The sequence below is a fragment of the Monodon monoceros genome, unplaced genomic scaffold (genome assembly GCF_005190385.1).
Source record: "Monodon monoceros isolate NGI ecotype Baffin Bay Population unplaced genomic scaffold, NGI_Narwhal_1 Super_Scaffold_16, whole genome shotgun sequence".
NCBI lineage: Eukaryota > Metazoa > Chordata > Mammalia > Artiodactyla > Monodontidae > Monodon > Monodon monoceros.
The window spans coordinates 58,328,667-58,355,650 of record NW_021703772.1 but is presented as its reverse complement, the minus strand read 5'-3'; the positions used below and the strand labels follow the sequence as shown (position 1 = coordinate 58,355,650).

Here is a 26,984-nt window from a genome sequence, read left to right as displayed (position 1 = left end):
TCCCTGAACTTCCATCTCTGTTTCCTCAACTTAGAGTGATCTTTGGGCTATGTCTGGGTCCCCCTCCCTGCACTGTTGTCTGAAAATTGCCTCCAACAACACTGAGCTCCTGGAGTCAACAGAATGGTAGGGCTTACCTTATTTGTTTCCTTTCTCTCAGGGATCATAGTCCTACATTACCTGTTGTCCAATATCCAAAAACAGTTTTATATATTTTGTCCAGTTTTCTGTTTGTCTACAGTAGGAGGGTAATTCTAGACCCTACTGTTCCTTCATGGTTGGAAGCAGAAGTTCTATTTACATTATACTGAGTGTTTTTTGCAGTATAGAAGAGAAATGCAATTCATATCCAGTAAGATATGTTATTATTTTGAACTGCACACAAGCACAATTATTGGGCATTCATTGAGAGTTAAATAAATAGATGATTAGTGTTTACACACTTCCCATTATGCAGAAGTTCTTGGTTGATTGTTACATAGGTTTTACAAGTATTTAGTAATATTTGGGGAAATTGATTGAGTTTTAAAATATGGGCTAGGAATACATTATTATTTCTTCCATTTAAAATAATGGGTTGTAGGCTCTTGCTATTCAGTGTTTATAACAGTTTAGATTCAGGTAAGGAGGCTGTATGTATTTTATTAACCACCCATATGGAAGCCTTCATTATCCATGGTCTGCCAGGACTCTCCCAGAAATTCCCTTTGAAGATGATTTCACAGGAAAAAAATTATAAACACATGAGCAAATACAGTACTAAAAGAGAAACAATTCATAGACCCAACAAATATGGGAAATTCACACCCAAGAACAAATTAGCTGATTTAAAGTTAGCTAATGATTAAAACTGTCAAAGGTATTTGTTAACATTAAGGAATTATTATTTTAAAATTCAGATGTGGTCATTGTATTTTAGCTATATTTATAAAAAAAATTCCTTTTGTATAGATAAGTACTGAAATATCATGGATGAGATGATGTGACTGGTATTTTCTTCAAAATAATTTGATGGGAGGGATTTGATAACTGTTGAAGCAGTAATGAATATTTGAGGATTCATTATATAATTTTTCTGAACTTTTATATATTTGAAATTTTTTATAATAAAAAGTTAAAAAAATAAAATTAAAATGTTGAAAGATATAAAGGAAGGAATGAAATCCATAAAGCAAGAGTAGGAGATTATGAAAAATAAACAGATAAATTTGCAAATTCTAAAATGTGCAGAAATTCTAAAAATGAAAATTACAGTCACTGAAACAAAACCAAAATTGAACGTTGTAACAAATGTTCAAAGTTAAGCATTTGGAAAATGCAGGTAAACAAAGAGGAACAAAAATTACTCATAATAAGTACTCAGCACTCACTTAACATTTAAATATTTTTAATTGCAAAAGTAAAATGTATCATTGCTAGCAGATATTCTTTGTAGCCATATTTCCCTGTATACATATACAGCTTATTTTTTAAAATAAAAATAGGTCAATACTGAATATATTCTACTTTAATCCACTTTTTAGTTGATGGTATATTTGGAATATCATTCCACATCTTTAGTTATCATTCATTTGAAATGTTTTAAAATTTCCCTCGTGATTTCTGACTTGTGGATTATTTAGAAGTGTGTTAACGAATTTCCAAATATCTGGGCATTTCCTAGATATCTTATTGTTCTTGATTTCTAATTTAATTCCACTGAACTCAGAGAACATACTCTATATGACTTCAGTCCTTTAAAATTTACTGAGACTTATTTTATGGCCTGGCATATGATCTATTTTGGTGTACAAAATATACACCTTGCACTTGTTAGGTATAGAGTTTTATAAATATCAATTAGGTCAATTAGGTCAAGATGGTTACTGTGATCATGTACATCTTTAATGATTTTTTTTTCTTGTTGTATATATTACTAAGAGAGGAGTGTGAAAATCTCCAATTATGTTTATGGAATTGTCTGTTTCTCCCTTTAATTCTGTCAGTTTTTGCTTAATATATATTAAACATCTGTTATTAGGTACATACACATTTATAATTGTTTTGTCTTTCTGGTGAATTGGCCCTTTTCTTTTTTTTTTTTTTTTTTGCGGTACACGGGCCTCTCACTGTTGTGGCCTCTCCCATTGCGGAGCACAGGCTCCGGACGCGCAGGCTCAGTGGCCATGGCTCATGGGCCTAGCTGCTCCGCAGCATGTGGGATCTTCCCGGACCAGGGCACGAACCCGTGTCCCCTGCATCGGCAGGCGGACTCTCAACCACTGCGCCACCAGGGAAGCCCAGGCCCTTTTCTTCATGAAATATTATTTCTCACTGTTAATACTGTTTATCTTGAAGTCAACTTTAGCCCAGTTTTCTGTTTACTGTTTTTTTTGTTTTGTTTTGTTTTGTTTTGTTTTGTTTGGCGGTACACGGGCCTCTCACTGTTGTAGCCTCTCCCGTTGTGGAGCACAGGCTCCGGACGCGCAGGCTCAGCAGCCATGGCTCACGGGCCCAGCCGCTCCGCAGCATGTGGGACCTTCCCGGACCGGGGCACAAACCCGTGTCCCATGCATCGGCAGGTGGACTCTCAACCACTGCGCCAACAGGGAAGCCCCTGTTTACTGTTTATATGACATATACTCACCTGTCCATTTGCTTTCAAACTGTCTGTATCTTTATATTTAAAGCACATTTCTTGTAAAAAAAATACGGTTTAATCTTTTTTTTTAAACCATTCTGATAAGTTTTGCCTTTTAATTAGAAACTATAGTTCATTAACATTTAATGTAGGCTGGTTCAGGTTCCAGATAAGATGCTGTAAGTAAACTCTATTCTATCTCTTTTTCTGAATATAACCAAAAGCCTGGAAATATTGTATGGAACAGTTATCTGAGGACCTTTAAATGTAAAAAGGAACAGGCAATAGGAGAAAGAAACCAGAACCCAAAGTATGAATTCATCCAGCAGTGAGTTTCATTGCTTTTTTCCTTCCATATCACCTGGCCTGGTTTCAAACAGTATGATTGCTGGAAGTATGCACTGGGTGTGGACAGAAAGTGGGCCCAAAATCTCATAACATAATGTTATAATCTAAATTATACAATCCAAAATTACCCAATATATGAAAACCAGGAAAATCTCAACAACTTGGAAGGGAAAAGACAATAGATACCAACCACAAGATGATCTAGATGTTGGGATTATCAAATGAAGACTTTATTCAGTTATTTTTTTGATTGAAGTATAGTTGATTTACAATGTTGTGTTAATTTCTGCTGTACAGCAAAGTGATTCAGTTAAACATATATATATATCTATATATATATTCTTTTTAATATTCTTTTCCATTATGGGTTATCATAGGATATTGAATATAGTTCTCTGTGCTATATAGTAGGACCTAGTTGTTTATCCATTCTATGTTTAATAGCTTACATCTGCTAACCCCAACCTGCTATTCCATCTCTCCCCCAGCCTTCTCCCCCTTGACAACCACAAGTCTGTTCTCTATGTCCATGAGTCTGTTTCTGTTTTGTAGATACGTTCATTTGTGCCATTCAATGAAGACTTTAAAGCAGCTATTTTAAGTGTGAACACTCCCAATATGAATGGGGAAGTAGAGCATCTCAGCAGAGAAATAGAAGCTATAAAAATGAACTGAATGGAAATTTTATAATTGAAAAACACAGTAACCAAAGTAAAAAATTCCTCTGATGGGCTCAATAGCAGAATGGATATGACAGAGGAAAGTGTCAGTGAATTTGAAGATAGATCAGTAGAAATTATCTAATATGAACACAGAGAGAAAAAAAATTGAAACAAAGAAAGAACAGAGCCTTAGGGACTGTGGGATAATACCTAAACATCTAGAGTCATTACAGTCTCAGAAGGAGAGAAGAGTGTGATGCAGAAAAGTTTTTGAATAAATAATGGTTGAAAACTTCTCAAAATGGCAAAAGACTTAAATTTACAGATTCAGGAAAGTTAGCAAACCTCAAACAAGATATGCCTAAATGCACAAACTGCTGAAAACCAAAGACAAAAAGCCTTAAAAGCAGCTAAAGAAAAGTAACACATTATATATAGGTAAAAAATGATTCCTGTGTGTTTTTCATTATAAGCCATAGATGCCTAAAGGCAGTGAAACAACATTTTTAAAGCTCTGAAAGAAAAGAATTCTGTATCTAGACAAAATATTCTTCAGGAATGAAGGTGAAATAAAAACATCCTGACATGTGGGAAAACTAAGAGACTTTGTTGCCAGTATTCCTGCTATAAAAGCAATGCTAAAGGAATTTGTTTAGATAGAAGGGAAGTGATAGCACAGCGAAACATGGAACTTCAGGGATGAAGGAAGAGCCACAGAAATGGTAAATATTGGGGTAAATATAATACCATATTTCTCCTCTTAAGACCGTAATAATATGTCTAACAGTTATAAGCCAAAATTACATTTCCTATAATACACATGATAATCACAGTATAAAGAGGGGAGTACATATGGTGTTAAGGTTTGTACATTGTACTTAAAGCTGTAAAATATTGATTCTAGTAAACAGATAATTGAATTTTGTATATTATAGCCTTAGAGCAACTATTGAAAAAGCTATGTAATAAGATACAGTAAAAAAAACCCCAACACATGAATTAAAATGGAATACTAAGAAAATATTCAAAAAGAAGGCAGGAAAGGGGAAATGGAAGAATAAAAATAGAAGCATCGAACATAAAACAATATAATGTAGATCTAAAGTTCAACATATCTATAATTACATTAATTGTTAAGTGGTATAAACATACCAATTAAAAGATGAAGTGTGTCAGACTGAAGTAAAAAAAACAAACCATGACTCAGCTATATGCTGTGTATGAGTGACTCACTTTAAGTAGGCGAAGAGTAAAAGAATGGGAGAAGCTATAGCATGTAAACACTGATCAAAAGACAGCTGGGTTGGCTATATAAATGTTAGATGAAGTAGACTTTCGAGCAAGGTACATTACCAGGGAGAGGCATATCACATAATCAAAAAAGGGTCATTTCAGGGTTATTATTTTCTCCATGGTAAATGTATATGAACCTAACAACAAATCTTCAAAATATATGAAGAACTAACAGAACTGAAAGTAGTAGACAGTTCCACAATTATAGGTGGAGACTGCAATGCTTCTCTCTCAGTAATGGGAAGAACCAGTGGACAGAAAATCAGCAAGGATATGAAAGAATTGAACAGTATATCAACCACTGGATCTAACTGATGTTTATAGAGTTCTCCACCCAGCAACAGTGGAATGCACATTCTTTTCAAGTGCACATGGAACATACACTAAGTTGACCATATCCTGGATCATAAAACAAATCTTAAAAAGAGACATAACAAAGTCCAGTCTTTGACAATAATAAAATTGTGTTTGAAATCAGTTACATAAGGATATCTGGAAAATCCCTAATACTTGGAAATCACACTACACACTTCATTATTTTTTTATTTTTATTTTTTGTGGTACGCGGGCCTCTCACTGCCGTGGCCTCTCCCACTGCCGAGCACAGGCTCTGGACGCGCAGGCCCAGCGGCCATGGCCCACGGGCCCAGCCGCTCCGCGGCACGTGGGATCCTCCCGGACCGGGGCACGAACCCGTGTCCACTGCATCGGCAGGCGGACCCTCAACCACTGCGCCACCAGGGAAGCCCACACTTTATTTTTTTTTAATTTATTTATTTTTTTTGGATGCGTTGGGTCTTCGTTGCTGCGCACGGGCTTTCTCTAGTTGTGGCGAGCGGGGGCTACTCTTGGTTGCAGTGCGCGGGCTTCTCATTGAGGTGGCTTCTCTTGTGGAGCACGGGCTCTAGGCGCGCGGGCTTCAGTAGTTGTGGCTCGCAGGCTCTAGAGCACAGGCTCAGTAGTTGTGGTGCACAGGCTTAGTTGCTCCACGGCATGTGGGATCTTCCCAGACCAGGGCTCGAACCCGTGTCCCCTGCATTGGCAGGCAGATTCTTAACCACTGCACCACCAGGGAAGCCCACACAACACACTTTAAATGTATGGGTCAAAAAAGAAGTCTCAAGGGAAATTAGAAAATATTTTAAGTGGAATGAAATGAAAATCAATATACCAAAATTTATAGCATGCAGCAAAAGTAGTGTTTACAGGAAAATTTAAAGCATTAAGTGCTTATATTAGAGAATAAGAAAGGTCTCAAATCAACAATGTAAACTTTCACCTTAATAAACTAAAAAAAAAAAGAAAAGAAAAAAAAATCCCAAGTAAAGAAAAGAAAGAAATAATAATGTGCAGAAATCAGTAAAATTGAAAACAACAAAACAGTGGAGAAAATGGATCAAACTAAAAGCTGGTTCTTTGAAAAGATTAATAAATTGAAACACTCAGCTCCACAAAGGGAAAAAAAAAAAAAAGGAAGAAAACACAAGTTACATGTCAGGAAAACAGATATTATTATAGACCCCCTAGACATTAGGAGGATAATAGGGAAACACTATAAACAGCTCTAAGTGTGTTCAGTAACTTAGAGGAGATGAACCAATTCCTTGAAAGCCACCAATCACCAAAACTCACCTAGGAAGAAATATCAATAACTTTTGATTTAGCAATTGAATTGGTTGTGTTCTGTCTGCAAAGTCTGTCTCCTGGTCAGCAGCTCAAATTCCGGTTTCATTCTTTTATCTTTAGCTGAGCTGCTATCATTCTCCCCCACATATGCTGATTCATGAAACAGATGGAGATTTGGGCAGAGTTTTGTTTTTTTTTTTTACAAAGAATTTGGGGGTTCCTCTCTATAACTCTCTCCTTTCTGCAATTCTCCCTTCACCTTCTAGTACCGGTAGTTGGCCTCTGGTTCTTCAGGCCAGAAAGACCAAGGTTTTCTATAACTACCTGCGCCACATTGCACAGCATTGACCGTGGCCTTCCCTCAGGCTAAAGCCGTAACAAAAATGGGAAATTTATTCTGTGCTTCATCCCATCTTCTAAGTGTCACCTCTCCTCCAGAATTTTCCTGCTTTTGCTCACAGTAAAGAGCCTTAGTGTATTTTGTCCCAAGTTTATAGTTATCTGAGGGAGGGTTAGTATGATGGAAGCTTACTCAGCCTAAATGAAAGCAGAACTCCTTCCCATGTCATTTAATATTCTATGACATTCTTTTACTTATAAAAATAAATATATTCACATGATTCAAAATTCAGAGGTATACAAGAGTATACAGTGAAGCCTCTCCCTTCTAACATGCCCCTGTTCAGTCCTTTTTCCTACAGGCATTTCCTTGTATATGCCTTCAGAGATGATGTATGCTTAATGAAACAAATATGTATAGATATTCTTCTCCTTTTTACAGAAATGGTAGCATGCCATACACACTCTTCTGCACATAAGTTTTCTCTAGTTACCAATATATAGTGTAGATCATTCTATTTTAATATATATAGAACTTTCTCATTTTTAACAGATGCATAGTATTCTATTATTTTGGTATATTATTTATTTCCATGTGGTTGTATTTTATCATTATATAGTAAAGACTGATTGTATGAATCATACTTTAATTAACAAATTCTCTGTTATTTAGTTTGTTTTTAGTTTTCTACCACTTAAAATTATACAATATGCTTATAGCTTCTTTATTTTCACATCCATGTTTATTTTCCTAGAATAATTTCCTACAAGTAGAATGTGGGGTCAAAGCATGTGCATTTTTTAAGGCTTTTGAAACTCATTGCCAAAATGACCACCAGAAAAGTTGCATCAATTTAAATTTCCACCAATAATATTTGAGTGCCCATTTTCTAATATATTTACCAATATAGGATATTGTTTTTATGCCATCTTGTTAAATTTTTAGGCAAAATTGGCATGTTATTACTTTAAAATATATTTCTCCTATTAGTGAGGTTAACCATATTCTTATGTTAATTTATAATTTTAAAATAACTTTCCTGTTCTTAATATATCTTTTCCCCATTTTCATATTTGGTTACTACTAACTCTTAAAAAATTACTAGTAATGTACCTTTGTCTATTCACCTCCAAATAATTCCAGAAAAATAACTTTTATTTAGAAGATTATTGGGTGGCAGATAAATGCTAAAAGGGTCTTTGCACTAATAAAAATCTGTGACTGATTTATCTTCCTTCACTTGAAGGATAAAATGGTTCTATAAATCAATCAGAAAGCAACTACTCAGAGATAGATAAGTCAGTGATTGATACTTGCTTCTCAGGTATTCATTAATCAAATTAATTATATGTATAGCAGAAAAAAGTTTGTGACAGAATGTTTTTAGAATGCCTTAACATCATTGTTTTCAAATTATTTAATATCTTATATTTTAATTTCCAGAAGAATGTCATCATTTGAAAAGTTTCCTATAAAGTTTCTTAATATTAGTTTGCCATTTTATAAGTAGGTTATTTAAACTATCTTTTTTCATATAGATACATATGTAGAAAATGCTAAAATATGTTATTCTAAGGATTTTGATTTTAGGCTTACTGTTGTTGTAAAAGTAGAGACAGAGTACTGGTTGCAGCAACACCTACTCCTATTTATTAAAAAAGTGTATCAAAGGCTAGACACTGTGCTAAGTGATTACATTATTTTCTTTAAGCAACCATGTGAAGTAGGTATTATCTTCATTTTACAAAAGAGGAAGTTGTGTTTGTGCTCTTCATTTGTCTCCTGTATGAAATTGAAAAAAAAATGGACTTTCATTTGTCCTTACATTTCTCTCAGCACCTAGTTCAGCGTCTTGCACTAGTGTGTGTGTGCTTAATAAGTTTCTTTTTTTTGTTAAATTAACAAAGGATTATTAGTTGAATTGAATTAAATTGTAATTTGCAGGTAGTTTAACAAAGATCATTGTTGTATCCTTTTATTCTGGCAATAAACCTGTCTGGCTTAAGACATAAAATTAGCAGGTATTCTTAAAAAATGAAGAATAACAACACATAATTAAGGCGGAGAGGAAAATGTCAAGAATCATAAGGTTTAGGGTGATCGAACGAAAGGAAGGAAAAATAGGTAGAAATAATTATAAATTAATTAGCCACTGTATCATAATAATTAATTCTGTTATATTTAACTACAAAATAACTGAATTATAGATTTGAAATGCATAAAATATTATAGTAATAGATGCATCTGACATGAAACTTATTTTTCCCCTAAGTATGAAGTATAGTTCATCCCACTTTCTGTGCTTTGCCAAAAGAATAAATGTCTTTCCAGTACTTTTATAGAAAATTGTCTACTAGTACATTATGGCTAATTCTTCCTATGAGTCTTCTAGATGGAAGAGCCTACCTCTGTTCTTTACAACTATTCCTACCTGATAGCTATTAACTCTGCTGCATGTATATCCAAGTTGTATCTATATTCACTCTTGTATTTTAAATAACTAGTTTAAATTGCAGTGAAATTGTACCCTGTGTTTTGCATTCATTGTAGTGAACCCTGCCATTGCAGTCTCAGTACTTATTCAGTGCTTACAAGTGGATTACATATAGTTATCCTACTCAAGTGATCATGTAAATCCTTCTTTCATTTTGAGAATTGTAGGTTTTGACTACAGAAAACATTTTCATAATACCTGTGTTACTGCAGTGTTATGGTTCTGACACTGTTTTTGTTAAAACTTGCCATTTACAGGAATTTATATTTGAATCATTCTAAAATCTCACTAGGTGCAGAAGCTATGTGTGTGATAGATAGGTGTGGACGGCTTTTGCTTTATTGTTTAGTTTTAATATTAAGGGTTGTTTTCAGGTGTATCCTTTTTTCTTCTTCCTGCATTTTTTCAAAACTAACAGAAAGATATTGATTGCTCCTGTAACAAGTTATCTATATATTATTTTTCTTGAATTTGAAGTCATAGCTATATTATGTAGAAAGTGAAAATTTGCTATTAACATAAAACGGAAGTTTGCGTGATTAACTGAGGGTGGAACATTAGACTGTTTTATATGGAAATCAATTTTATTTTAATTTGAAATGTCACAAAAATCACAATTTGGGTGCAGACTTGATGTAAGCTTTTGTTCTTTTAATTATTCCCATATATCATGGGGATGGGGGGAAATTCTTGCTCTTCATGCTTTCTTTGTCTTTGTGAGTAATTTCATTTTTTATTCCTTTGCTGTCATTGTAGTAGGGTTTGGGGAGAGAGGAAAAACATACCTGTGGTCAACCAACTATGTTAAATGAGAGTTATTTGTTTCTTTAGAACTAATTTTAATGAAGTAATTAAACATTTCCATACAAAGTATCTGAAAATATCTTATCCGCTGACAGGAACTATATGTTTTGTGTTATTTTTTTAAACTGTACTTGTTACAGTATGGGTCTACCACATTCATTACTGTTATTCAGAAATTGATACTACTTGAGGGTAAAAAGAGACTGATGTATTTAATAAATGGGAGGCATAAAATTGGAGTGGTTAAAAGCACAAAGCTGGACATTGGCTTCTGGTTAACAAGGAGTAGCTAGTACGAGACTAACCTCTCTCCAAGAATAACTAAAAGCTGGGAAAATAAAACCCACTGTTTGAAGGCATGGTGAACACCCAAAACAGTTAGGACATGAGGGGCCTAGATCCAGGAGATTGGGAAAAGACTATGTGCACTCTGAGAAGAGTCTGACCTTCTATGTCACAATTTCTCCTTAAAGCAGTTGCTGACTTCTAAGCCGTGCATATGTAGGATGAGACTCTGTAGGATGAGTAGTTATCAAGAGCTTAAAACGTTAAGTAGAGATTTTGGCAGTCTCACAAGGCCTTAGGGACAAAAATTGGATTTGATGAACAACCAAGAAGAAGGGGCCTGGAAAATACCCCAGGCTTTCAGTTAAAACCCCAGAAAGGCTACACCTTAGGAATAAGAACAAACAGAATAGACCAGTCTCAGCTGGATCAATAGGTAATCTACCTATATTCCATCTGTTTGCCAGAAGAAAATTAAATACTCTGTGGAGGAAAATATCATGCAGTGCCTCTACAGATTTTAATCTATAGTGTCCAACGTTCAATAAAAAATTATCAGACATGCCAAGAAATAGGACCAAGTGATTGAAAATCAAGAGAAAGCAGACAGTAGAAACTGACCCACTGGTTATCCCCAAATTAGTTTTATCAGATATAGACTTTAAAATTAGTATGTTTTATATGTTCAAGAAAATTAGACAAAAAGATGGAGAATTTCATCAGAGAACTGAAATCTATAAAAGAGAACCAAATGGAAATAATAGAACTGTAAATTTCTAATAACTGAAATTAAGAATTCAATAGATTAGGGGCTTCCCTGGTGGCGCAGTGGTTGAGAGTCTGCCTGCCAATGCAGGGGACGTGGGTTCGTGCCCCGGTCCGGGAAGATCCCACATGCCGCAGAGCGGCTAGGCCTGTGAGCCATGGCTGCTGAGCCTGCGCGTCTGGAGCCTGTGCTCTGCAACGGGAGAGGCCACAACAGTGAGAGGCCCGCGTACTGCAAAAAAAAAAAAAGAATTCAATAGATTAGTTTAACAACAGATTAGACATAGCAGAAGAAAAAAAATAGTGAACTGGAAGATCAGTAGAAAGTTCCCTGATTGAAACAGAGGTAAGAGTTTGGAAAATATCGACAAGAGTGTGAGAGCCATATAGGACTCACTGAAAAGGTCTCATATATATGTAGTTGGAGTCCCAGCAGGAAAGGAGAGAGAGAATATGGAGGGGCAAAAGCAAGATTTGAAGAGATACTGGCCAAGAATTTTTCCAAACTAATAAAAGTCATCAAGCCACAGCTCCAAGAAGCTCTGCAAATCCCAAGAATAAATAAAAGGAAACCACACCTGGGCACATCGTAGTGAGATTGCTAAAGGGGGAAAATAAACAAAATCGTAAATGCAGTCAGAGAGAAAATATATATTATCTTCAAAGGAACAACTATAAGACTGACAGATAACTTTTCAAAAGAGAAAGAATCTGGAAGACTATAAAATGACATCTGTAAAGTGATGGAGAAAGATAATAACTACCAATTTAGAATTCTATACCCACTGAAAATATCCTCTAAAAGTAAAGTTGAAATAAAATTGAGAAAATTTGTCACTAGCCAACTGGCATTAAAAGGAATACTAAGGGCCATTCTTCAGGCAGGAAAAATGATCTTTGATAGAGGCAAGGTAAGCAGGAGTGAATGAAGAGCAACAGAAACAGTAAATACGTGCGTGAAACTAAATGAATATTGTGTGTTTAAAATAATAATAATTTTATGACCAATGGCCATAGCTGCAGTGCTCAAATTCTGTTGTGCATTGAATTCATGTAGTACCAAGGCTGCGCTTCCCACAGGCTGCTCCTGGCCAATGACTGAAAGCAGCAGGGAGACGAAGGTAGGCCCATTCCTGGGGTCATTGGACCCCTCTGATGGCCGACTCTGTGTCAAAGACTCCCTAAGGGCCTTGCAAAGCTTTCCTTAGGTGGTGTGGCAGTCTAGGTCACTTTCACCCAACCTTTCTTCCCTCTCTAGTAAAGCCAGGCTCGGACTTCTGTCACAGTCCAACTTCCTCCCCATTTTCTCTCATAGGCATTTTCCCCTCATAAAATCCTTGTACATTTAATCTCATGTTGTGGCATCTGCTTCTCAGAGGACCCAGATGAACACAGCAGAATTAATGTATGAGAATAGCACTAAAAACAGGAGGCAGTAATTGGAGTTAAAGTGTTACAAGGTCCTTGCGTTAACTAAGTGGTGAAGAACTAATTTAAGGCAGACTGTAATAAGTCAAGAGAAACTAATAAAATAAAAGAATATATAAGTAATAAGCTAACAGGAGAAATAAAATAATAAATACTTGTTAAATTCAAAAGAGGGCAAGAAAGGGAAAAACAATAGCTGGCATAAATAGAAAAGTAATAATAAAATGGTTGATTCTGTCCCATGTGGAATTGCTTTTATATGGTTTCTAGCATTGATGTCATGCTTTTAGAATGGCCATTTCACTGTACCAGAAACAGTTATCTACATCTTATATTTATAGTTTTATTTTTAAAATTTATAATTCTTCTGAAATTATTCTAAAATAAAATATGAATTAGGATTACTGTTTTTTTCCTCACTTCTCAGATGATTACCCAGTGATCTCAACACCACATTTTAAATGAATTATCTTTTCTGTTGATTTGAAATGCCAACCAACTTTATCAAATATTAAATTCCTAAGTAAACTCAAGTGTAAATTAGATTACTGTATTTGTCCAGTTTCATTTAGAACAGTGTAAGTATACATAATAAGTGCCCAATACTTGCTTTATGAGCCAAAGGACAATATGAATGAATTTACAGGTTGTTTTTTAATGTGGTAAGACAAATACTTTCCTCATTATTCTGCTTTTTCAGAATTTTCCTGACAATCCTTGACTGTTCATTTTTCAAGGTTAATTTTACAATCATTTTTCCAGCTTCTCCCCAAAGAATCTTTTTGAGGTTTGATTGGATTTGAATTAAAACTATAGATTATTTTAGGGGAGAATTCACATCTAATAATATTGTCTTCCTAGTCAAGAACAAGATATGGTTGTCCATTTATTGAATTTTTCTTTTCTGTTCTAAGTAGACTTTTATAATTTTATTTGTCTAGGTTTTCCATATTGACATTTTTTGTTGTTGTTAAAGAAATCTTTTATAAACACTTGCTCTGTGCTAGGCATGGGGCCACATAGTGGCAGACATGATACAGTCTATGACCTTCTGGAACATAGTAACTGGTGGAGGGGAGGACACAAATGGTATTGTTCACTATTTGGTTGTTTCCCTTTTACCACTGTAAATCATGTGAACATCTTATTTATTAAGTTTGTCTGCATTTCAAAATTACTTCTTTAGAATAGATTCTATAAGTGAAGTTGGACCTACAAAATTTGCAGTTTCAACCTAAATGAGAAAACACTGTCTCTAGTTCTCTTCTATAGAGCCTAAACAAATTGTTTCTTAATAAGAACTTCTTTTCAAAATTTCAGATTGTTTTAATTACTTTTTTGTATGTTGATCTTGTATTCTGTGACTTTGCTAAATGAATTTACTGGTTCTAGGAGGTTTGTTTTTTGGGTTTTTTATTTTTTGGTTAGACTCCTTGGGATTTTTATGTATAGACTTTCATGCCATCTGCAAATAGGGACAGTTTAGTTCTTCCTTTCCAATCTGTATGCTTTTTATTTCCTTTCCTTGCCTTATTGTGCTGGCTAGGACTTCAAGTGTTATACTGAATAAGAATGGTGAGAGCAGACATCCTTGCCTTGTTCCCAGTCTTAGGGGGAAAGCATTTAGTCATTTACCATTAAGTATAGTATTAGCTGTAGCTTTTTGTAGATGTACTTTGTCAACTTAATGGAGTTAAGGTAGTTTTCCACTATTCCTTGTTTGCTGAGAGTTTTTATCATGAATAGATACTGAGGTTTGTCAAATGCGTTTTCTGTGTCAGTTGATATGATTCTCTTTTTTCTTTAGCCTGTTGATATGATAGATTACATTGATTTTCTAATATTGAACAAGCCTTGTATCCTGGGAATAAACCCAGCTTGGTCATGGTATATAATTCTTTTTATATATTGTTGGGTTCTCTTTGCTAATATTTTGTTGAGGGATTTTGCATCTGTATTCATGAGAGATATTGGTCTGTGTTGGTTTGTTTGTACTGTCTTTGTTTGGTTTTGGTATAAGGGTATTATTTGCCTCATTAAATGAGTCAGGACGTGTTCCCTCCTTTTTTATTTTCTGGAAGAGATTGTGTAGATTTGGAGTTAACTCTTCCTCAAATGTTTGGTAGAATTCTCCAGTGAAACATCTGGGCCTGGAGATTTCTGGAAGTTTTAAAGTCAATTTCTTTAAGAGATATAGGGCTAGTCAAATTATTTCATATTGAGTGAGCTTTGGTAATATGTGCTTTTCAAATAATTGGTCCATTTCTTCTAAGTTGTTAATTTATGGATATAGAGTTGTTCATAGTATTCCTTTATCATGCTTTTAATGTCTGCAGGGTCTGTCATGATACCCGTTTCATTTCTGATATTGGTAATTTTGTAATTTGTGTTTTCTCTTTTTCTGTCAGTCTAGCTAGAGGTTTGTCAATTTTATTGATCTTTTCAAAGAACCACTTTTTGTTTCATTGGCTTTTCTGTTTTCTGCTTTCAATTTCATTGATTTCTGCTTTTATCTGTATTATTTCTTCCTTCTGCTTGCCTTGAGCTTATTTTGCTCTTTTTCTAGTTTGTTAAGGTGGAAGCTTAGATTACTGATTTCTACTTGACTTTTAAGTTTTTTTCTGGATATTTAATATTTTTTTACTGGTAATATGAATGGAATATTTTTCTATTATGTTTGTTAATTGGTTGGTTTTGATCTATAAGAAAGCTGTTGAGTGTTTTTACTTATTTAATGGGACACCTCATTGATAGTCTATTTTTTTTCATAGTTTTAAAATCTATTCTCTTCGGTTTTTCAGGTAAGTAATTATATGTTAGTGGTCCTATTTTAATTTTCTTGTCGAATTATACTTTGGGGAATATAAACTTTGTACAAGCATGAAAAATTAGGAGGTCATATAAGAAAATTGGGGAGATGTAGATACTTTAAAAAAATGACCTCATTTTAGTCATATATCAGCTGTTTAATGAAGCAAAGATTGCAGCAAGTTGTGGTGGATGGTAGGAGGGATGTCCATTTTATCTGAATTTTCAGTCTGATGCCCCAAAGTTACAAGGGTTGCATAAGGAAGCAAAGGTAGTCTTAAACATAAAGATAATCACTGATGAACCATCTATTTATAAAATTAGTCCTCATTCAAATATCTTTCCCAACTTAACACTATCCTTCCTCTTCTTTGCGTCAATATTTTTGTTGATGTCTCTTAATGATTATTAACACAATACAAATAAAATACAAACTGAAAGTCTTACAAAAGATGCAAGATTTCCAGAAGCCCATGAAATTAACGTCGGATACTGATTAGGTCACATACAAAGCCACTGGCAAATAAAAAAGGAATAGAGAGCTAGACCTATTGACAACTGAAGAAAAACTGAGAGCAGTAACACAACAAAGTGCTTCAAAAGAAAATGATTTGAATATTAAATAATTAAGAATAGATAACTAATAACAACCTGCTGTATAGCACAGGGATCTCGACTCAATACTCTGTAATGGCTTACATGGGAAAAGAATCTAAAAAAAAAAAAGTAGGTATATGTATAAGTGATTCACTTTGCTGTACACCTGAAACTAACACAACATTGTAAATCAACTATACTCCAAAAAAATTTTAAAAAAGGAAAAAAAATAAGATTATTATACAGTAAAAAAAAAAAAAGAATTAAGAGAGGGACTTGAGAAACTTGATGAAGTCCTCATATATTTTTGCAATCATTATCTGTATGATCATTCTGCAATAGTCAAATAAAGTCGAATTCTCTTACCATTTTGTTGTAAAAATTACACTTGTTTCATTCTTTGTTCTAAGAATTAGCATATTAAAACTTTAACCTAAATTTTGTTAACTATAAGCTTATATAAACTTATTTTTGTATTTTAATTTCATTTTAAAGATCCAGTCAATCCTTTTCCTCCACTACATACCATGAAGTTTTGATTCTTATTTTAAATATGTTGCTTTAAGTGGCTATTTTCTGGTACCAATTTTCTTCTGATAATGAGAATTTCTTGCATTTATTCAAAGAAAAGGTTTCAGACCTGTTCTGAAACTCTTCAGGAGAAATCTTTTTTTAAAAAAAAAAATTTATTTATTTATTTATTTAGGCTGCAGCAGGTCCTAGGTGTGGCATGCGGGATCTTTTGTTTTTAGTTGCAGCATGCAGACTCCTAGTTGTGGCATGTGGACTCTTAGTTGTGGCATGCATGTGGGATCTAGTTGCCCAACCAGGGATCGAACCTGGGCCCCCTGCATTGGGAGCATGGAGTCTTACCAGGGAAGTCCCAGGAGAAATCCTTTTTGAATTGTTAACTGTGGTTACCTTAATTGAAATTGGATCAGGGGACTTTCATTTCTTTATATTCACAGAGCTTTATATCCATGTCTAAATCTATCAATATCTGTCTTTCTGTCTGTCTGTGTCTATCTATCTATCGATTGCCTAGGACAGTGCCTGGCATTTAATAGGTGTTCAATAAATATTTGTTGAATGAATGAGAACTAAACAGAGAAAATCCCATTCTTGTCTTGAGAGAATTTGTAATCTAATGGCAGAGATATGACCAATACAGACAAAAGATCAGGAATTTATAATCTGATGGCAGAGACAGGACCAAGACAAACAAAAGATAGGACCAATACAGACAAAAGACAGATGGAGAGGAAAAGTTCATTTAAGTTAAGCTTAGTAGTAAGTTTTAATTGGAAGGGTTTTAATGTGATTCAGGGAGAATTGAGTCATAAATTTTGGAGAAGAGAATTATTATCATGTGAGAAGAAGATATTTTGGCTACTTTTGGAGGACTGCATTGTGGAAGGGTAAGATTATTCATCTTGTCGTGAGACAGATCCTAAATCACATCTTTGACTATGGATATATATAGAAAGAAACAGAGCTGTCTGAGGGCATGATTGGCTTTTAAAATTTTTTGGTGGAAATGCCTTCCAAATATGGGATTCTGAGGTTCTCTGTAACCATGGACATGTTGTGTTTGCTAAAGAGATATATTTTCTTCTATTTTTCTCAAAAAAATCTCCTTAAAATATCAAACTTTACCTATGAAAGCAGAAAACAGAATATAATGCCATTTATTTTCATTACACATGATGGACATTTAAATTTTTAAAGTAGTCCAGTGGAACTATGTACATACAAATTCCATTAGCCAATAATGTCTTTTGCCTCCTTCATTCCCACTCAGGTTACAATTCACACTTTCATATGAGAGTATTAATGTCAGGCATAGCAATTATATTACAGGAAAAATAATTTGTTATTTTGTAAAGAACATCTTGTATAATATTGGAAACTAAGCACAATATTCTCTTAATATTTGGTTCCCAGAATAGACTCAGATAATAGTTATTATTGTCATTAGTTAATTGTTAACTACATACCTCTTAAAAATTTTTGGAAGGGCAGTGAGATTGAGTGTATTTTGCATTATTGATTTCGTCTTTTTAGGAAATAACAGATTTAACCTGTTATAATGTTTTGAGATTTTGTATATTTTATATTAGAAAAAAATCTTCCTTGGGACACTGCAGTGAGTCTAACAGTTATGGTACAAGATTTGCTTATAGTCAGTCTTACTTAATTTGTACCTAGACCAGTGTCTCATATTATGTATTATCAATAGAGAAAGCAGTTCATAATTGCAGGATACCAACCTGCAAATGCATATGTATTTGATCGTCTTAAAATTCATTTCCCTAGGAAACATAACCTTTGAAACAATGATGGAAATTCTCCGAGATAAACCAAGTGGCATTAATATGGAGGGAGAATTCCTGACCACTGCAAGCATGGTTTCTATTTTACCTCAAGACTCCAACGTTCCTTGCATCCACTTCCTTACAGGGACTCCTGATCCTGAGAGGTAAAGTCACAAAATACTATAAACCAGGCAGGGGGTCAGGGGTAGGGTAGAGTCATTAGTTTGGTGATGATTTTGTCAGGCTAAATTTTTGTTGCACAAATACCACAATAATTTTTGAATGCATTTTCTTTTTTTAAAAAAATTAATTAATTGTTGGCTGCGTTGGGTCTTCATTGCTGCACGTGGGCTTTCTCTGGTTGCAGTGAGCGGGGGCTACTCTTCATTGCGGTGTGCGGGCTTCTCATTGCGGTGGCTTCTCTTGTTGCGGAGCTCGGGCTCTAGGCTTCAGTAGTTGCAGCACATGGGCTCAGTAGTGCTGGCTCTAGAACGCGGGATTAGTTACTCCGTGGCATGTGAGATCTTTCCAGACGAGGGCTCGAACCCCTGTATCCTGCATTGGCAGGCGGATTCTTAACCACTGCGCCACCAGAGAAGTCTTTTGAATGCACTTTCTATTCAGGTTTTAGTCTGCCATTTTCCTATGTGTATCATTGCCATAACTATTCTCATTCATATGGGACGAAAATGTTTATAGTTTCTGGTACGCAGTTATTCCTACTCCCTCTTTCCCTAACTATATTTAAAATTGTCAAGAAAAGTAGATTGGGGCTTCCCTGATGGCGCAGTGGTTGAGAGTCTGCCTGCCGATGCAGGGGACGGGGGTTCGTGCCCCGGCCTGGGAAGATCCCACATGCCGCGGAGCGGCTGGGCCCGTGAGCCACGGCCGCTGAGCCTGCGCGTCCGGAGCCTGTGCTCCGCAACGGGGAAAGGCCACAACAGTGAGAGGCCCGCGTACCAAAAAGAAAAAAAAAAGTAGATTGGTTTTCTAATGCAGATTTCAGTATTAAATATTAGATGATGAGTAAGAGTAAAAAGGTTAAATGATCTAGAAAATACATACATGTAAAACAAAATATCAATAGTTCAAGTTATATCTTAAGTAGGATATATACAGACTACCTTGATTTAAATCATTGGTATCTCATAAAACTTAATGCACATTACATTTAGAAGTGATCTTATATTCACTATCTCTTAGTATTATAATCTTTCATATTATTAAAGATATCTTCCAGAAAAAGGAATAAAACTTGTGAATCCCTTATTAATACTGCTGCTTATTTTCATCCCAAATCCTAATGCTCAATCTGTTACATTGAGGATTGTTCTTACCCTCCAACTGTGGAATTTGCAGTAGAAAATGATGAACTATAATTTTACTTGACACTGTTTATATGCCAGGCCCTTTGTTAGGTTCATGGGAATATAAGGCTAAATAAAGTATGATCCCTTGCCCCAAAAGGAGATCCCAGTGTACCAGGGAAGACAGGCATGGGTATAAGTAGTATGACAGGAACAATTAATATGTTATAAATTAGTAGAAATTAAAGGGAATCTTAGAAGATTTAGAATAATGCTGAATATTTTTTTTCCGGCTGAATATTTTTATATCCCCACATACCAAACTTAATACTTTTTCTTCTAGATCTGTTTTTAAGCCTTTCATATTTGTACCAAATATTTCACAACTATTGGACACCAGTTCACCCACATTTGAAGATTCAGTTAAAAAGAAGCCACAGTTTAACATTAAGCCTGACAGAAGACACCTACTCTACCAAAAACATCAACAGGCCTTGGAAATACTAGATAATAAGGAGGTATGGTTAGATTATATCTCTGTTTTATCATTAAGAATAACAAAATATGATTCAATCCATATTTTGAACTTTGAAATTTCAGCTTTCTTTCCTTTATATAAAAATAGTTTTAAAAATAGTTTAGATGCTTAGACTATAATAGAGCTATATTATTTTTGAACTTTGGTTTAAAAAAATGGTTAAGAATATATTGCGAATTTAGAGAAATTTAGTATATTAAACATAATAACAATAGCTAACATTTATTGAACACTTATTATACACCAAGCACCATGGTACTGTTACTTGGGATATTTCATTTAATCTTCACAACCACTTTATCAGGTAGGTACTATTTTTTTTTTTTTTAATAAATTTATTTATTTTATTTATTTATTTTGGGCTGCGCTGGTTCTTCATTGCTGCGTGCAGGCTTTCTCTAGTTGTGGTGAGCGGGGGCTACTCTTCGTTGCAGTGCGCGGGCTTCTCATTGCAGTGGCTTCTCTTGTTGTGGAGCACGGGCTCTAGGCATGTGGGCTTCAGTAGTCGTGGCACAAGGGCTCAGTAGTTGCAGCTCCCGGGCTCTAGAGGGCAGGCTCAGTAGTTGTGGCGCACGGGCTTAGTTGCTCCGTGGCATGTGGCATCTTTCTGGACCAGGGCTCGAACTCATGTCCCCTGCATTGGCAGGCAGATTCTTAAACACTGTGCCACCAGGGAAGTCCCAGGTAGGTACTGTTATCGTTTCCATTTTACTGATAAGAAATCTGAGACTTGGAGAGTTTAAGTAGCTTTCTTAGTGTATCTCACACCAAAAATTACAAAACCTCTAGAGGGGAGTTAACCTGGTCTCTAAAATAATGTTCTTAATCATATACCCTCAGATTAATTTTAATTGAAAGTGACTTGACACCCCGTAGACTTAAAATAATAATTATTATAATGAGTTGAAGTTTTAATAAAAGATAAATGCTTATTATTTTTAAATGTAAGCATAATAAAAGATTAAACACATCACCCACAATCTCATCTCCAGAAACAAGTAGATATATAATTTGGGGGGACAGATAGATTGATGGGTAGACAAATAATTTTATAATGTTCATACCTCTTCAGCCTTCCTGCCCTCTTCTGTCTCTGCCCCAGAGATTAAAAAAATAGATTAGAAGGAAATGGAAGGGCTACCTAAAGGCCTTTCTCAGAACTCTCAACTCATTCCTTGCAATGAAGGAAAAGATTGGTCATCTTATACCTTTTCTCACCTGCTTCTACCAGCTTCGCTTCTGATTTTTATTGCCTATAATAACTTTTACTTTGTGAAGGTATATACATTTACATTCTTTCTACATTAAATGAATTAGATGAATTTTCCTCCCCGGCAATTATTTACTTATTTCCTTTTTCTGTAGTATGTTTACATAGTTGCCCTTGCTTTTCTCTCCCCCACCCCACCCCGGCCCACCCCCGTGCTTATGCTTAAAGCAGAGAGCTCTGTACAGATCCTCTATTTGCTATAGATTCTTGACACTACTGCTTTTTTCTGAGACCAGTTTGTTTTACTTCTGACCTACAGTGTAAACACCTTTTTGTAGCCTAGTGGCATGGAGTGAGAGGCAAGTGTTTTGTTCTAGGAGCCTATTAAGTGCACTGACTAGGGCCCAGTGCACCGGGCCAGAAGTGTCATTCCCTCCATGGGCTCGGCCCATCCTCCAGACTCAGCACAGTGCTGTGAAAAATGATGAGCCCCTGGTTCTTCTTGCCTTTGCTCAAGTTCTTCAGTGATATGTTTCATGAATGTCTGCTCTGGAGGGATTTCCCCTCCTTCCTGAGCAGCCTCTGCACTGCTCTCATTGCTTATGATAGTTCTCAAGAGTTGTTAGCTCCCTTTCCCCCTTAAATACTGCTTCTGGGAGGTGGGTTTTGTAGACTTATTACTAAATGCCCGTTAAACTAAATTAAATTGCTGATTGACATTTTTCTAAGTAATAATGAAATAAAATTTCAAAGCAGTTACTATTTCAGGCTGTATTTAATAGGTATTAAATGTTGATTGACAACATGAAGTAGTGGAAAGACAATGGGATTTGAAGGAAGAAGTGTCAAAGACCTGGGTTCTAGTCCTGGCTCTGTAAATAACTACTTTTATGTTTTAGGGAGAGTCAGTCCTACTGGTAGTTTAGTTAACATTTCTTGATTACTAATGAGGTTGAAAATTTCATATGTTTATTGGCCTTTGTATTTCCTCTTAAATGACTTGCCTATTATTTTCCTTAGTCTGTTTTTCAATTGATTCTTGGTTGTTTTTGTCTTTTGCCTCAAAGAGGCAAAAATATGTGAATAACTTCGTTGTGTAGCAAATTTTTAATCTCAGTTTGTTTATTTAACTTTTTTTGTCAGACAAAAGTTTAAAATTTAATCAGTTCATTTGTTAGTCTTTTCCTTTAAGGCATCTTGATTTCATGCTTCAAAAGGGCTGCCTCACCTCAAAATAAATATAACTTCTGTTTTTTCTTTCAAATACATATATGCATATTTGAAAAAAAAATTAGTTCTTTATCTGGAATTTATTTTTATGGGTGTTATGAAGTAGGGTTCTAACTTCATTTTCCAAAGAGATGACCAATTATTCTAATACCATTTATTGATAAAATACATTTTTTGCACTGATATGAAGTGCAGTGTTTCTTCAGAAAAAATTGCATACAATTTCATACTGAAGTATAGGTCAAAGTTAAGAATCCTTGTTTTGTGGAGTTCTGCCCCATTATGGCTCAAATTTTAAAAATTACGCTCACTTTCTAGTAACTCTCTTCTTATACACTTCTTCTGTCAGTACCTACCCTCTAACTGATGATGGTAATTCATTAATAACTTAAAAATTGCTCCTTTCTATAAGAATCATGACCTTTTCCCCCCCTTGTTGATACAAGGAGGAATCATAGAGAAAATGACTTTTCTTTTAGTTGCTCTTTCCCTTGAACGTCACTGTTCTAGTTCCTTTGTTTAATCTGATAATGCTGGTTTTAAATGTAGAAGATCCAAATTCATGAAAATATTTCAGCTTCAGTTTTCAGCAACCTTCCCCATCCACAATTAATATCAACTTTTCAATTGACCTGTTATTTGTCTTTTAAGTTTCTTGCTTATAGACTAATACTACATAATTGTTATTGTATTTTCTACTAAAAATAACTAATAGTTTGTGGTTAATAGATTAACTGAATCTAGAACAATGATTTTTCCCAAAGAATTTCATTCTTTCTTTATCTAAAGAATAGGAGAAGGGGAACCGAACCAGAAGTTGAAACCAGAATGAACAAACCTTGTCTGTAGATGTGGTTTGGAATTTTGTTAGACTCGTGTGTGTGCATGTGTGCTCATGCACACACGTGTATCTGTGTATTTATTTATTTTTATTTTTTAATTGTTCAGGAAAAAGCCAAAACAATGTTGGACAACATGAGCAAACTGGAGAAGGAACTATTCAAAGAGATGGAATCAATCCTTCAAAACAAGCATCTTGATGTGGATAAAATTGTTAATCTTTTTCCTCAGTGTACAAAAGATGAAATTAGAATTTATAAGCCAAATATTAGTTCTTAGTGATTGCATAAATGGTCAGCAATCTTCCTCAAAATTAGAATCTGTTACATTGGTAAATAATATAAATTAAGTTTGAGCAGATCTGATTATTCTTTAATAGCATTCAGGTGATAGCTTGGCTATTAAAACTACATGTAGCCTTGATGAAATATTGAGAAAGAAAATAACATTGGAATTGGACACATATATCATGGATAGCTGGGTATCACTTTAGGTACCAACTTGTATTTTTTTTTCTAGCCACAATACCTTTTTAAAAATCACAGTAATTAAATATCCAATTCTGCATAAAGCATGAAACATTAAAATAATGTATACATTTATTATAATTATATATTGTCCTCAAATAATTTTCTGAGTTACAACAGAAAGCAGATTTTTTTTTAGTAATGGAAAATATTGTCTCAACTAATAAATTTTTTGTGCTTTAGGCAAGTATTAGCCAGCTCTAGCAAAATTTTCTAGATTTACACATTGTCTTATTCCAGTCTTTTAATTATGTAAATGTTTTATTAAACTCAGACATGCTCTTTGTCAAGACTTAGCTGACCAGTGAGCTTTTAGCTCTAATTATCTAGCATTTTTTCGCCCATACCCCTTAACAGACTTTTATGTTAATATTTTTAGAAGAGCTTTCCTGGGAGATTAGGAAATGGAATAAGCCAAGACCTTAGGAGATATTATTTTGGTGTCTCAAATCTCTCTCATCTTTTACTTCTGTTCATTCAGTGAAAACAGGAACAGGAATGAGACAGTGGTGATGAAATAGAAATATTAGCATATTATGAACATTAAGAACGTTATAATATATAATATATTATGAACCTTATATATGAATAATAATACCTGTCCAAAGATTATAAAACTCTGTTAAAGGGCTTCCCTGGTGGCGCAGTAGTTGAGAGTCCGCCTGCCGATGCAAAGGACACAGGTTCATGCCCCAGTCCGGGAAGATCCCACATGCCGCAGAGCGGCTGGGCCCGTGAGTCATGGCCGCTGAGCCTGCGTGTCCGGAGCCTGGGCTCCGCAACGGGAGAGGCCACAGCAGTGAGGGGCCCGCGTACCGCAAAAAACAAAAAATAAACAAAAAAAACTTTGTTAAAGTTACACAGGGATTACCAAGTAAGACTCAAAGTTGGAAATATAAACAAAAGAAAACTCCAACTCAAAATAACACTATGTTTTTATTGGTTTCTAGAAATTTCCATTTTAGGTGTTTGATTGCATTATGATATTTATTGGTCACTATCACTGCAATTAGGATTATTACTAAAATAATGGATCATTATATTTAAAGAGTCCTCAGAAATTATTTTTTAAATTCTCTCATAAAAATCATAATCTGCCTGATGGCTCTTGTCTAATGCAGGGCTGCCATTACAAAAGAACACTGTATCAAATGCTCAGTTAATTCTGGTTTGCCTTACATATAATTCAGTGATAGGTTCTTCCTAAATCATGAAGCCCCTTGGGCAACCCCCAAATGCCCCCCCTCTCTTTTTTAATATGTGAGGAAACTAAGGGTAAGCAGTTCATTGATTTATTTAGGCACAGAAACGTGCCTCTCTCTAGGGCCCGCATGTTTTCACTTTCTCCTTTGACACCATGCTAGACCAAACTAGTACCAGGCTCTCACCTGGACCACTGCAGTTAAGTTCTTCTGCACCCATTTTTGCTCTTTATCTTCATGCACATGGGTCACTGCAGCTAGAGTGATCTATTAAAATTTTAAATATGTTCATGAATTTCCCTCCTAAAACTTTTTTTAAAAAATAGACTTTATTTTTAGAGCAGTTTTACGCTTAAAGCAAAATTGAGAAGAAAGTACAGAGTTCCCATGTACCCCTGTTCCTCTATCCTCCCCTCCACTATCAACATCCCCCACCAGAGTGGTACATTTGTTATAAATGATGAACCTACACTGACACATCATTATCACCCCAAATCCAGAGTCTACATTAGGTTTCACTCATTATACATTCTATGGGTTTGGATAAATGTATAATGACGTGTATCTACAATTATAGTATCATACAGAACAGTTTTACTGCTCTAAATATCCTTTGTGCTCCACCTATTCATCTCTCCCTTCCCCTAACCCCTGGCAATCATCTTTTTACTGTCTCCACAGTTTTGGCTTTTCCAGAATATTGTATAGGTGGAATCATACAGTACGTAGCCTCCTTTTCAGATTGGCTCTTTAACTTAGTAATATGCATTTAAGTTTCCTCTATGTCTTTTCATGGCTTGATAACTCATTTCTTTTTAGTGATGAATAATATTCCACTGTCTTGTTGCTGATATCCACTACTGAAGGACGTCTGGTTGCTTCTCTGTTTTGGCAATTATGAATAAAGCTGCTATAAATATCCATGTGCAGGTTTTTGTGTAGACATGGTTTGAACTCATTTGGGTAAATACCCAGGAACATGAGTGTTGGATGGTGTGGGAAGAGTATGTTTAGTTTTATAAGAAACTGCCAAACTGTCTTCTAAAGTGACTACCGTACCATTTTGCTTTCCTACCAGCAGTCAATGAGAGTTCCTATTGTTCCACATCCTCGCCAACATTTGTTGTTGTCAGTGTTCTGGATTTGGGCCATTCTAATAGGTATGTAGTAGTATCTCACTGTTTTAATTTGCATTTCCCTAATGACATATGATGCAAAGCACCTCTTAATATGCTTATTTGCCATGTATATTATCTTCTTTGGTGAGGAATCTGTTCAGATCTTCTGCTCATTTTAAAAAATCAAGTTGTTAATTTTCCTATTGTGTCTAAAACTGTAAAGAGTCAATGAGATAAGTCCCAATCCTTAACAACTATCAACAAGATCCTGCCAATCTGCCCCATCTATATCTTATTATGCTTTTTTTTTTTTTTTTTTTGCGGTATGCGGGCCTCTCACTGTTGTGGCCTCTCCCGTTGCGGAGCACAGGCTCCAGACGCGCAGGCTCAGCGGCCATGGCTCACGGGCCCAGCCGCTCCGCGGCATGTGGGATCTTCCTGGACCGGGCACGAACCCCCGTCCCCTGCATCGGCAGGCGGACTCTCAACCACTGCTCCACCAGGGAAGCCCTATGCCTTGTTTTTTTAAAGTTTCTATTCTGCTCTTTCAGTTCCTTGAATGTGCCCAGTTCCTTCATCATGACTGTACCCTCTGCTTGCACCATTCATTTCATGTGCTTTTAATAT

At 35.2% G+C, this 26,984-nt stretch overlaps 1 protein-coding gene across 1 annotated transcript in view; it reads left to right on the top strand.

Annotated features, from left to right (window-relative positions):
- Window positions 1-26,300, top strand: part of SCRN3 (secernin 3) — a 36,785-nt gene extending 10,485 nt beyond the window's left edge. Inside the window, exons 6-8 of the mRNA XM_029225953.1 lie at window positions 18,387-18,549; window positions 20,036-20,210; window positions 23,619-26,300. Coding sequence (XP_029081786.1) covers window positions 18,387-18,549; window positions 20,036-20,210; window positions 23,619-23,789 — 509 coding nt within the window. The 3' untranslated portion in view covers window positions 23,790-26,300. The remainder of the gene's footprint in view (window positions 1-18,386; window positions 18,550-20,035; window positions 20,211-23,618) is intronic.
- The last annotated feature ends 684 nt before the right edge of the window (window positions 26,301-26,984 follow it).